Below are 13407 nucleotides of genomic sequence, written 5' to 3' on the forward strand. Positions count from 1 at the left end.
TCTGGACTAGAGCATCATATGGACCTGTGGATTCGGTTTTCTCTAGGAGCAGTCTGGTGAGATGAGAATCGGGGCGATGAAGAATTAGAAGTAAAGGTTTTGAACTCTGAGAGTCTCGGCTGGATCGACTTTTTTCTTTCTATAAAAATTAAGTCCTTCAAGACTTAACGACCCGCTCCGCAAGAGCACAAACAGCCCTTTTGGCAGCTCGTACCGCCAGGCCGCAGTGGCTCGCACTCCCTCGGCTCAGCAGCAGAGCGGAGCACCTCGCTGTGAGCTGACGTCACTTCCGGCGCGCTGACGCTCAGTCCGGCGTGCCGACGCCTGCGTCAGCAAAGAGCGGGGCTGGGGGCACCCGGTTTGAAGTCGTGCGGGTCGGAGCACTGCCGCCTCCGCCGCTCTCTGAGACCCCCTGTTCCCGGGCCGCGGCGGGGAAGAGCTCGGGTAGGCGGCAGGGCAGATGCCCGAGGGCCCGCGCCGGGACGTTCCGCCCCGCACCGGCCGCTCCCCTCTGCTCCGCGGCCTGGGCCTGCGCCGCTCAGCTCCCTGGAAACTAGCGCCTCGGCTGCGCGGCTCGTCGCTCGCGGGGAGCTCCGAACCGCCGGCGTCCGGCCATGGCGGTCTCCAGGTGGGTCTAATTCCTCCAGGGCGAACAGGAGGTTCCCATTGTCACTGGGCTCGGGCGCCTTCCTGCCTAGACTCCGCGGTTCGCCCCTCAGTGTGCGGGGCTTTGGACTCGAGTTACTCCACATGAGTCAGTTCAGGAATGTCTTTTTCTTGCTGAATAGACCGTTTGGCACGTTAGAGCTAGTTTTTCTTTCCTCACCATGTTTGTCTTCTCTGGTTTCTCTTCCCTCTTTCAGTTCTAGGAGAATCTTTTCTCTTTCTTAGTATTCTAAGGCCGATCCCTAACCTCCATTTCACGGGAAAACTTGGTAGTAACTGACGAAGTCGGGGAGACTTTGAGTAACAGTTATCTAAGTGACCTTCTAATTATGTTAAATTTTGTGTTTACGGCTTTAGGGATATGTTCTTACATTATAGTATAATTCCTCGTTTTGTTTGGCAGTACATATTCAGTCGTCAGCTTTGTAATCTTTAGCAAATTATTGTATTAGTATCATCTTTAACCAAGGCGTGAAAGATGTATCACGAATCTTAAATTATTTTAAAGTGATGCCCCCTCGATAGGAAAGTATAGGAAACTATAGGGAGATCAGCAAGACATTTCTTTGTATAGGTAGCAAGAAAGTCGTCTTTTTCTCCAATATGAGAGATTGGGGTGGGGAGTACATTTTGTCAGAGCTTTGACATTAGTGGACATTTATATTTGTAAGTAGGGGATAGCCCCTTCTGTCTGATAGCAGACAGTAAGGGTTCACCAAGTGTCTTAGTTTTCATGAGAAATGGGTCCTTCTACCATATAGACTGAAAGGGAAAAAGGATGACAGTTCAGAAAACATAGTTTTTGTTCATTTTTCAGAGTTAATTGAACAGATTCCTATTTTGCAAGCAAAAGGATAACCCATACCTCACAGATTCCCTAGATAACTGATGAAAAAGTGTGTGGGAGAAACCCAATAGAGTTTGAGTGTGAGGGGTTGCAAGGTACCTGTAATAGGGGGCATCTAATTTTTATTTCATAGATTATTTGATTCCATTCAGTGTGAGGAAATTCTTATTTTGTGATGTATAAAATAGAGAAAAAAATCAAAAGTTTAAAGAGCACCTAATCTGCTTGACTAATGCAAATCTATTTACAGAAGTTTAGGGCACCTACTTTTCTGATTGAAAGAGTTTTCAAAGCAGCTGCTTTTTGTTCTTGACATTGGATTTCAAAGGGTGGTGCTCCCTTTTTTTCTGTAGATCTTATTTAGCTTGCCAAAATTCTGTTAAATTCTACCTTAAAAAGAAAACTTGTCATGGTTTTATAAAAGAGCTAGTCCTGGGCTTATTTTGATAATATAAGAGATTCATGGAAAACACTTTTCAGACACTTTATAATTTGGGGATACTGCCAGTCCTTGACTTTTTCATGTGAGAATTCACTTTGAATAACAGACTCTAGTTTTAAACTGACGTTCTCCATGCACTGAGGACACATGTTTATGAATTACATTTCCTTTCTCTTCTTGGTGTGAAATACAGACTCACTTGGGCTTCCCTTGTGGCTCAGACAGTAAAGAATCTGCTTACAATGCAGGAGACCTGGGTTTGATCCCTGGGTTGGGAAGATCCCCTGGAAGAGGGCATGGCAATGCATTTCAGTATTCTTGCCTGCAGAATCCCCATGGATATGAGGTGCCTGGTGGACTACAGTCCATGGGTCGCAAAGAGCCCAACATGAATAACCACATACACATACCTACAGATTTATTTTAATATTTTATTGTAGAACAGGTTGAAAATGGTTGAAGAGATAAAAATCATTTGTGAGAATCAAATCTAAAATATTTTTTGCACTGTTTGTATCAGTGTGTGACTGAAAAGAAATAGTAATGTTTTTATAACCTTTAAATATTTCCAATAGGAGGGAAATGTTAAGTTCAGATTGCCAGATCCGGAGATCCAGGAATAATATTTGACTTTGCCTTCCCTTCCTTTCCCCCAGTCTAGCCAGTCCACAGATCCAATCTTGTCAGTTCTACCTTTATAATCTTTCTCTGGCCAATCTTTTCTTTCCAGGCCATTTATCACAGTCCTACTCAATACCACCATCATCTCTAATCCAAGACACCTGTCACAGCAGCCGTTCTGCTCTTCCTGCCTCCATTGGTGTCTTTCTAATTTATTCTTTGCATAAGTTATATTATTGTTTGCTAATGTTAATTTTAATGTCGTCTTTTTTTTTTTTTTCCTGTTTAAAACCTTTTAGTTTTCTGTTGCCTTAAGATAAAGGACAAATTTTGTAACAAACACATCTTACCAGATCATTTGTGATCTGGTTCCTGCTTTACTTTTTTAAGCTTCATCTTGTCAAGTTGTTTTGAGTCTCTCTCTCCCTCTTTATTCTGAATCTTTGTTCTTTTTCACCTCCTAGTCTCTAAAACATTAATTCCTACCTTAATCTCTGATACATTAATTCCTACCTTCTCCTCCTACCCCCAACCTTAGTTTTTAGATCTAAACCCTAAGCCTATACATGTGTCACTTTGTTTGGGAAGCCTTCTCTGGTATTACTTCATCTCAGCTGGTGAGATATTGTCTTGCCAGTCATATTTATCATACTTTGTGATTGTTCAACTGTTCGCTTTCTTGCTTGAGTTAACATCAACTCTGTGAGAGAAGTGAATGACTTTACTCTTTCTTTCCCCAGGAGAGTTTCTTTTCTTATAGGTGCTCAATACACTTTTTAAAAAATGGGTGATTGTTTTCTTGTTTAATTCCAGTCATGATTTTTCTGTAACTTTTGTAGAGTATTTCTCGTGTTTTTCAGTAAGTGCTTCTGAGTTTTACAGATTTCCCTAAGAGAGAAAAGCTTTCATTATAGGTTTGAGTATTGACCAGAATTATAATTTAAAAAACAATAAATATCGTCAGAACTAGTTTTATAAATTTATAGTCTAGTACAATTCTCTGATAGCATGGTCTTTTATCATGCAAATTGGATATAATATAACTACATTTTGTGTAATCAAAATTTTTAGACCCCACTTAGTTTTTTAAAAATTATTATTTATTTTATTTTTGGCTGCATCAGATCTTTGTTGCTGCAAGCAGCCTTTCTCTAGTTGTGGTGTGCAGGCTTCTTATTGCAGTGGCTTCTCTTGTTGCGGCCCACGTGCTTAGATGGCTCCAAGGCATCTGGAATCTTCCCAGACCCAGGATGGAACTTGTGTCCTCAGTTTTGGCAGTCAGATTCTTAACCACTGGACCACACTTAGAAGTGTGGGAAGTCCCACACTGAGACTTTATAAAGGCTTAGTTTTCACGTAGTATTTTGAATTATAAGAATGGAGCAAATGGTAAAATGTGTGGTCAACTCTTGATCCCCTGTGGGTGAATTAAATCTTGCCAGAAACACATACCCCACCCCTCAAAAAACCCCACAAATCTTTGTGACTCTGCAATTGCAAATACAATGATAGCATTTGAAGTTCTCCATAAAATGCAGTGAAATATTACTAAAAATGTATGAGTCCTTTAGACCCCTAGTAAAAGACTATACACATGTAAGAGAACAATGTTGCCCTTAATAAGTGAATGCTGGAAAGTCAGCCAAACTTACTCACTAGCTACTTGACTTGCTCTCATAACATCAACCCCAGCCAAAAAAAAAAAAACAAACCCAACAAATTAGTATATATTACAGGCTTTCAGTGTTGCTTGCAAGCAATTTAAGTCATAATTATTAAATCTTTGAGTGCTGTGTTGTTTTGTAAGCCTCTCTCCGTGTATCACCCGTCACTAACTGGAGCTGAGCCACCAACAGTAAAGGTAACTTTAGAGGGACTGTTACAAGTTACGTTCATTACAGAAGGTGGTGGGTGAATCTGTAAAAACGCTGGGTTCCATGGCTTGATTTTTTAAGATTGTTTTTGATACCTTCGCCTGTTTATCCCACAGTTGGTGGTGGTTGTACGTCGATTAGCTGTTATGAATTTAGTTTTTCCTTGATCATATGGAGAGAATGTAAAAATATAATGTAAGAATTTTCCATCAGTGATCTCTGCTATAAAGGTCATGTCTAAAATATGTAGACAATAGTTATGACTTGACTGTTGTAGAAGCCATACCTTAAGTCGGTGACACACATATTTGCAGTTTAAAATGATGCTGTGTTCAGAAAAGATTCTGAACATACCCTTTTATGGAAGAAACAAATTGCTGCCTGTGAGCAGAACTTTGCTCTGTTGTGTTAATTCTCTCTCTGCTGATGCTTCAGAGAAACATTGTTTCAATGACCTATTCTGCACAGTAAAGGGAAGTGTCTTGATGTGGGGGTCCTTGCTCTTGACAGGGAAAATGCTAATATGATCTTACCTGTAGGAGAGCAGAGGTGTTTTTTGTTTGCTAGGCCTTTTCCTCCATTATTACTAATTTTTATCCATTAATAAGATTGCCGGGAGACACTGTTGTAAATTGTAATATATTAAATATATTGTACTTTAAAAATGGGGACCAAAGCTAGGAAAGGTAGAGGAGGCATTATATAAGTATATCCATTTTAATCCGTTCCGTTCTGTCACTCAGTCTTGTCCGACTCTTTGCGACGCCGTGGGCTGTAGCCTACCAGGCTTCTCCGTCCATGGGATTCTCCAGGCAAGAATACTGGAATGGGTTACCGTTTCCTTCTCCAGGGGATCTTCCCGACCCAGGAATCGAACCCGGGTCTCCTGCATTGGAGGCAGACGCTTTAACCTCTGAGCCACCAGGGAAGCCCATCCATCCCTTTGGTTAAATTCCTCCCTGTTCTTTAGTCTGTTTCTCAAAGCACTATACACCTAACAATTCACCATTTTAACCGTTTTAAAATGTACACTTTCAAATGAAGTTTTAATCCACTATACATTTTTTCCCCCTGAAAAATCTAGATTATTATGTTTAAGATAAAGTCGTACAAGAGGCAGAGGTTAGGAAAAAAAAAGTGTCCTGAAGGAAATAATGCACCTTGGCTGTACTTTTCAGCACTCATTTAACAAGTATTTACAGAGTGCTTTCTGTGTTCCAGGTGCTGGAGATACAGCAAAGAATAAAAATGGATTTCCCATTCTCATGGAGTTCCTGTTCTCAGCGGGGGGATGTGGGGAGAATGTAAATATCTAGCACACACCTGCCCTTGCATCTGGCTTTGGTGTTGTTTCACATCTTCATATTTGTTCTCACTGTTCTTTGTGGTATTTCAAATTAATCTACTTTCTTGTAGCATTAACATAGTTTCAAATAACCCACAGTAGGAACTTGAAGGCATACATTTTAAAACATCAGTCTAGGCAATTTCTTAAGTCATTTCTTTTGATCATAACTTCTTTGCTTAATAATGTTATGTAGGACTAAGCACAGTGTTGATACCAGATATTTATGTTCATATTCCCTAAGTAACACAGAAAAGAAAAGCCTCACATAGTAAATGTAAAAATGCATGGCAAAATGGGCAAACTTGACTCATCATTCCCTTTTAGTTACAATTACAAAGCCATCTCTGATGTATCCTGTCAGTTGACCTTCCATAATTTTTTTAGAGTGATTAAATTTATTCAGAGAATACTGAGATTGAAAATAGATTGCGAAAGTTATATCTTAAACACTTTCTTACTCCATCCTCAAATAGCAGAAATGCAATATATATTTGTTTATTGGTGTTGAAGTAGTAGTCTAGGACATTTTTATAGTTTAGCATGCATATTATTTCTTTTTATATTCTTACTTTTTGAATTATGATAACACAAACAGCTGAAGAGAAGTTAAATACCAGCATAACCTCTACAAGCTCCATGTACTTTACTTTTTCTAACAGCCGGTTTTTTTAAACCACATTTTCTATTTTAATTTGAAGTATAATTAATTTTCAATGTTGTATTAGTTTCAAGGATATAACATAGCAATTCAATATTTTATATGTTACATATCATTTAAAGTTATAATAAAATAATGGCTGTCTTTCCCTGTGCAGTACAGTGCATCCTTGTTGCTTGTTTTATATATAGTAGTTTGTGTCTCTTAATTCCACACACCTATCTTCTCATTTCCCTCTTCCCTCTAGGCAATCTTTAGAGCAGTTTTCTGAAATCACAGATTCATAAAATAAACATGGATCATGTCTTTTCTAGTTATTTCTCTGAATTAAAATCCAACTGAAAATGGGCCAGGTTATCATCATCAATAGATTCATAACCAATTTTTGTTGTTCAGTCGCTCAGTCGTATCCAGTTCTTTGTGACCCCATGGACTGCACCGCGCCAGGCTTCCCTGTCCTTCACCGCCTCCCTGAGCTTGCTCAAACTTACATCCATTGCATCGGTGATGCCATCCAACCATCTTGTCCTCTTTCGTTCCCTTCTCTTCCTGCCTTCAATCTTTCTCAGCATCAGGGTGTTTTCTAATGAGTCGGCTCTTTGCATCAGGTGGCCAAAGTATTGGAGCTTCAGCTTCAACGTCAGTCCTTCCAATGAAGATTCAGGACTGATTTCCTTTAGGATTGACTGGTTTGATCTTGCAGTCCGAGGGACTCTCAAGAGTCTTCTCCAACACTACAATTCAGAATTATCAATTCTTTGGTGCTCAACATTCTTTAGGGTCTAACTCTCACATCCATACATAACTACTGGAAAAACCATAGCTTTGACTTTTGTTGCAAAATGATGTCTCTGCTTTTTAATACACTGTCTAGGTTTGTCATAGATTTTCTTCCAAGGAGCAAGCATCTTTTAATTTTATGGCTGCAGTTGCCATCTGCGGTGATTTTGGAGCCCAAGAAAATAAATGTGACACTGTTACCATTGTTTCCCCATCTATTTGCCATGAAATGATGGGACCGGACGCCATGATTGTTGTTTTTTTAATGTAATCAGTGGATACTGTCAAATATAATTACACCATGTTTTATTTAAAGTGTTCTTCTACAGTCTCTGGTATCTTCTGTTCAGCTTGACATTTATTACCTCTTTCTCCTCCATTTGTCTATCCTTTGGAGAATGAAGAGTAGCATTTTTTTTACTGTTAGCTGTTATGCAACATAAGCTTTAGCCAAAAGAAGTATTGTGGTGAGTACTGTGTTCCCTCAATCTGCCCTTCTTTTAACTTTCTTTTGATCACCTGGCTTCCTTCAGACCTCTCCCTCACAAGGGCCCTGTCTGCCCTCCAGCATAATACTGGCTCTGTCTCATACCCTTTCCCTCTGCCCTACCTGTTCATTATACCAGTCTTTTCCATTGTATCCTGACCCTGTGCTTACCCTGCTTGCCTCATAGCTGGCTATCCTGGTGTAATAGGTCAGATTGCCCTCTTGTGAGATCCTGGTCTGCTTATCCCTTTGTTGTTCCTTTTGTGTGGCATCTAATCTGTTATCCTGGAGAGAAGAGTGAAAAACTCCAAAAGGGGCTTTGAGTCAAGAGCACCAAAGATGCATTCTTGTGTCCCCATTCTTCTATTCAGGGGGTCAAATATGACTATCACAGGGTGGGAGAGGTGAGAATAGACAGGTCTGGAATTGGATGAGAGGATGAGCTGATCTCCCCTCAGGGCAGTTGACTGGTGAGGGAGCAGAGGTGACATGACATGGCATTGGGGTATAAGGCTTTGAAGAAAGGAGAGGCAAGAGGAACTGTGCGGTTGTGAGGCAAATTCAGCATTAAGTTAGAGGAGTAGAAGGTCTTTGGGCAGGAGTATGTTTCTGCAGAGGACTAAAGGAAAGTTTAGGAAGGGTAGAAATTATTGAAGGAATACAGTGCCTACTGCCCAGTCGTTTTCAGCTTGCTGTTTGTGGCAGCCATAACTGCCGTGATGTTCAGATTGCTAAACTACTGCTTTACTCATCTTTTTACTTACTGAAACATTGCTTTAGCATCACTTCTGTTATTTTTATAACTTGTTTTTGTGTAGTATAGCTATGACAGATTAAGGATATTTCTCAAAGGAAGCAAAAAAAATATAGTACTCTCTTTGTTTAAAAATGGTGCTTCAACCTGTCCCCAAGAAACCTGAATTTTTCTTTATCTATAATTTTAATTACAGTAAATACCAGGTACTCAACAAATATTTGAATTCTGTGCAAAGACACTTTGCACAATATTGTGGGGGACGAAAAGAATCATTGAAGAAGGTGAAGCCTAATAAGCGTAAGACAAGGGGGCGGGAGGAGAAGGGGACGACAGAGAATGAGATGGCTGGATGGCATCACCGACTCGATGGACATGAGTTTGAGTGAACTCCGGGAGTTGGTGGTGGACAGGGAGGCCTGGCATGCTGTGATTCATGGGGTCGCAAAGAGTCGGACACGACTGAGCAGCTGAACTGAACTGAACATGTGACAAATGTAAAGACACAAAAATGCATAGCAAGTGCCAAAATAGTTATGCAAAATGAGAATCCCTGTGGATTTTAGAAGAGGATGTAATTGTGTAGTAGTCCCGTGAGATGGTGTCAAGAAGGTAAAGAACTTGAACTGAACTTGAATGGGTGGGAGTGAGCTGAAGAATTGGACCAAGAAAAGACATTCCAAGTAGAAGAAACAGTGTAGACAAAATTGTGGAAACCAAAATGGCCCTTGTTTGGGAGATACTTTCTTGTTTTTGATTACAACCTGTTAGGTAAGGGTCGGAGAAGGCAATGGCAAGCCACTCCAGTACTCTTGCCTAGAAAATCCCATGGACAGAGGAGCCTGGTAAGCTGCAGTCCATGGGGTCACTAAGAGTCAGGCACGACTGAGTGACTTCACTTTTCACTTTCACACATTGGAGAAGGAAATGGCAACCCACTCCAGTGTTCTTGCCTGGAGAATCCCAGGGATGGGTGAGCCTAGTGGGCTGCCATCTTTGGGGTCGCACAGAGTCAGACATGACTGAAGCGACTTAGCAGCAGCAGCAGGTAAGGGTGAGCCATTGAAAGTTTTAGAATAAAGTAATAATTTGATTACAGTGTTCCAGGAAGTAAACTTAGCATTGAGATCTTATTAGTATGGAGTTTGGCTCATCAGGCAGTTAAAAGTTTGCACTTGAGCTCCCAAATGGGCTAGATTTGAGGATTATTTGTTCTGTGTTATAGTGTAAACAGATTAGCTTCCTACAGGAGAAACTGATGAGAGATGGACAGCCAAGGATTGAATTTGGGAGAATGTTCTTACTAAGAGTGTTAATAGGGAAACCATGGAAAGAATTAAGAGATCAGAGAAGAACAGGGTAATAGAATGTTTTGAAAACTTAGGAAGGAAAGTATTTTAAGAATGGGGTACGTGCTGAAATCAGATGTCACAGAAGAATCATGAAAATTGGATTTCCAAAAAGCAAAGCTATTGGTTTTAGAGCTTAGAAGTTCATTGGTGACCTTCAGGTGTGCTATTTCAGTAGTAGAGAAGGATAGAAACTTGATCTATAGGGATTAAAATGTATGTGGTGAGAAGATAAAAAAAGTGATTTTAAACACTTGTTCAAGATGCTTGGCAGCAAAAAGTGTTCTGGAAGATGGAGGTCAAGCAGTTTATCTTATTAAAGATGGACCTCTGTATATTTGAAGACAGAAGAGAGTAGGTTAATAAGGCAGTGATGTAAGATATTAGAGAAAGGATAATTGAATGAGGGTAGAAGGAGGTGGTATCAAGAAAATGGTGAGACGTTATGCAAGTCTTGAAGAAAAACAAGGACTGTCCTTTCATCTGAAATTGAAAGGATGAGTGTAAAGACCTTTAAAGGTAATAAGTGAGACGAGATAGTTTGTATTCTAATAACCTAGGGATCTACTCAGTCCTTTCATTTTTAAGGAATAGGTAATGGCAATTGGGACTTGAGGAAAGTGGAAATGATGGGGGTGGGGAACTTGGAAAACTCAATTTTAGCTATTTATACTTACAAACAGGTTAGTATTGTCACTTCCTTAGAGTGTTCATTTTGCAGCCAGCTTTGCTTTTCATGACAAAAGCAGGAACTCCATCACTGAAAAGGAGTTATGAAGTATTGGGCTGGTTAAAAAGTTTGGGTTTTTCTGTAAGATGTTACAGAAAAACAAACGAACTTTTTGGCAGATCCAATAGTTGAAATCTATCCAGAGGTGCAGTCTAAGGAACTTTGCATCAAATAAACCAAAGATATGACAAACATGATATATAAGGGGGAAAAAAACTATGAATAGTTGCAGTGATGTGAAGCTATGAAATATGACTAAATCTAGTTTTGCTTTATAAAATAAGAGGTTAAGTGAAGTTAAGTGAGTTTCTTCTCTAAGCCTTCTAACAAGTGACAAAAATAATACTTTTAAAGATCTCCTAACTTCCAGCCTAATTGTTCTACCATTTTGCAACTTTTCCTGTAGGAAGGTCCTGGATTTATGTAAACTATACACATATGGTTTATATTATTATAAAGGATACATACATCATATACAGATATAAGTCCATTGTTGCATAAATATGACTTAAGACATAACTTTTATAATAAAACATTTAATTTTTGATAATTTTGCTTGTCATAGAATATAGATTTAAAATGAATATTTATTTACCTTGATAGAAAATTGTTGTAGATATTAAATTTTCTTTTTGCAAATTTCTTTTCATTGAGCAGAGGCATTCAAAATCAGTCCTGGCAATAGGCATATATTTGTTGTGAAGTTTCAGAGACAGTTTCAGTAACTTTAACATCACAATCAGTTATAAAGATGAAAATACATCAAAGAGCATTCTTAGAGTTATGTATGGGATGTAGGAGGGAGGTAATTTTATGGGAAGAGGATTTGGGATCCGACTTAGTGTTAGAATTTTATGAAAACCACTGTCAGAAGATTTTTTTCTCCCCTTTGTCCCATTATCTCTGAGTCATTCTTCACCAAATCCTGTAGCAAAGCCTGAGGAGTAAATGAGTGAAGGGAAGTATTTAGGCAGCCTTGGATGGATAAGGAGAAATATTGTGTCAAAAGGTGGGGTGTGTCTATGCACAGTGTTTTTTCGGAATTAATTTCTTTACAATCACTCTGTGTGCCATTCAGTGTATAGGAAGCAAACATTGTGTTGTATTACTCTTTCTTTCTTTATGTCAGTGGCTTTAATTACCTCATATTTTGTTTAAAGTATGTCCTTCTTACATACCCTTAACTGTAAAATTTGAACCTTGCCTCTTAGTATTTTATTTTGAGTCAGTTGAAAAGTTTTCCTGGTACCCTTAGCCTTCTTGACTGAAAAAAACCTATTTTAGTTGCATGTATGTGAAAGTTGCTCAGTCATGTCTGACTCTTTGTGACCTCATGGACTATACACTCCATGGAATTCTCCAGGCCAAAATACTGGAGTGGGTAGCCTTTCCCTTCTCCAGGGGATCTTCCCAACCCAGGGATCGAACTCAGGTCTTCCAGATTCTTTACCAGCTGAGCCACAAGGGAAGCCCAGTTGTGTATATGTGTGTGTGTGTGTATATATATGTATCTTTATATATATTTTTTACTAGTTACCATGATTTTATGTTTATTAGTGACTGGCTAGTTTGATAAATACTGCCCCCTCCAAAGGGCTTCCCAGGTGGCTCATTGGTAGAGAATCTGCCTGCCAATGCAGGAAAAGATGTGAGTTCAATACCTGGGTTGGGAAGATCCCCTGGAGAAGGAAAAGACCACTCCAGAATTCTTGCTGGGAAATCCCATGGACAGAGGAACCCAGCAGTTCTACGGTCCATGGGGTTATAAAAGAGTCGGACTCAATGACTAAACAGCAACAATCCCCTCCTAAAGAAGAACTACTAAGTCTCTTCAGTCATGTCCGACTCTGTGTGACCCCATAGACAGCCTCCTACAAGGCTCCCCCATCCCTGGGATTTTCCAGGCAAGAACACCGGAGTGGGTTGCCATTTCCTTCTCCACCAAAAGAAGAAAAGACACTGCTTATTTCATGTGACCCCTTATAGCTTTATATTTTGTTATAAAGGGATTTTAGAGCTTTGCTTTCTAATTTTTTAGCTCTTTGTTAAAGAAAAATAATCCCAGGGGTAAAAGATGAGCCTCTTTGCAGTTTATTAATACTTAATATTCATGCTTAACTTTGGGACCTTGCTTTCTTTCTCTTCCTCATTAGATGAGATTTAAAGGTTTGTTCTCGAAATCTCCCCTCATATAGGATTGGGGCACAATTAATATCACTTTCTCCTTTTCATCCTTCATCTTGTATAAATACCCATTTGTTCTGTATATGAGACTGCCTTCCTTTCTTTACCTGTGGTATCCATTTGCTTCATTGAACCTGATTAATACTGGGGTGGAAGGGCTAGACCTATATGACACATGGACAGCTGGTAGTAGTTACTGGTTTCTCTTTTTCAAATCTTAGGATTTTCCTATATCCCAGAAACAAAGTGACACAGTTTTCCATTTTCCCCCACTTATTCCAGATGTAAGAGGTTGTGATTTTATTCCAAACTATTTATTGAATAAGTGTCAGAACTTTGAATCGTGGTGCTGTGGCTCTAGCCAATAGTGGTGTTTGTCTTTTACAAACTGTTTCCTCAGAGATCTTATTGCCATTCTGTCACTTCTTTGCAAATGACTCACTTATCTATATACCTTTCGTCTCAACTTTCTTCTGAACATCAGATCTCTTTTCCAGCTGTTCTTTTTGCTTTCCCCTAGCTTTCCTGACCCTGCCACTGATAAACTTGTCATCTTTCCTCAGAAACATTGCCTCCACTAGTTCTTCACATTTCTTTAATGACATCTTCATTTCTAAGATTGAGTCTCAGAATCCTTTCATTTCCTTGACATTACCATGGTAATTCT

At 39.5% G+C, this 13407-nt stretch overlaps 2 protein-coding genes across 2 annotated transcripts in view; one reads left to right on the forward strand and one right to left on the reverse strand.

Annotated features, from left to right (window-relative positions):
- Positions 1–298: 298 nt before the first annotated feature.
- The window catches only part of BTAF1 (B-TFIID TATA-box binding protein associated factor 1), a 93041-nt gene continuing 79932 nt past the window's right edge, over positions 299–13407 (forward strand). The window contains exon 1 of the mRNA XM_055425091.2: positions 299–628. Coding sequence (XP_055281066.1) covers positions 615–628 — 14 coding nt within the window. The 5' untranslated portion in view covers positions 299–614. The remainder of the gene's footprint in view (positions 629–13407) is intronic.
- LOC148776003 (uncharacterized) overlaps positions 5201–13407 on the reverse strand; it is a 125086-nt gene continuing 116879 nt past the window's right edge. Inside the window, exon 3 of the mRNA XM_088842139.1 lies at positions 5201–5336. The gene's annotated coding sequence lies outside the window, so the exon portion shown is untranslated. The remainder of the gene's footprint in view (positions 5337–13407) is intronic.

The sequence above is a fragment of the Moschus berezovskii genome, chromosome 12 (assembly GCF_049115385.1).
Source record: "Moschus berezovskii isolate FMDL1 chromosome 12, NW_MosBer_1.0, whole genome shotgun sequence".
Classification (NCBI taxonomy): Eukaryota; Metazoa; Chordata; class Mammalia; order Artiodactyla; family Moschidae; genus Moschus; species Moschus berezovskii.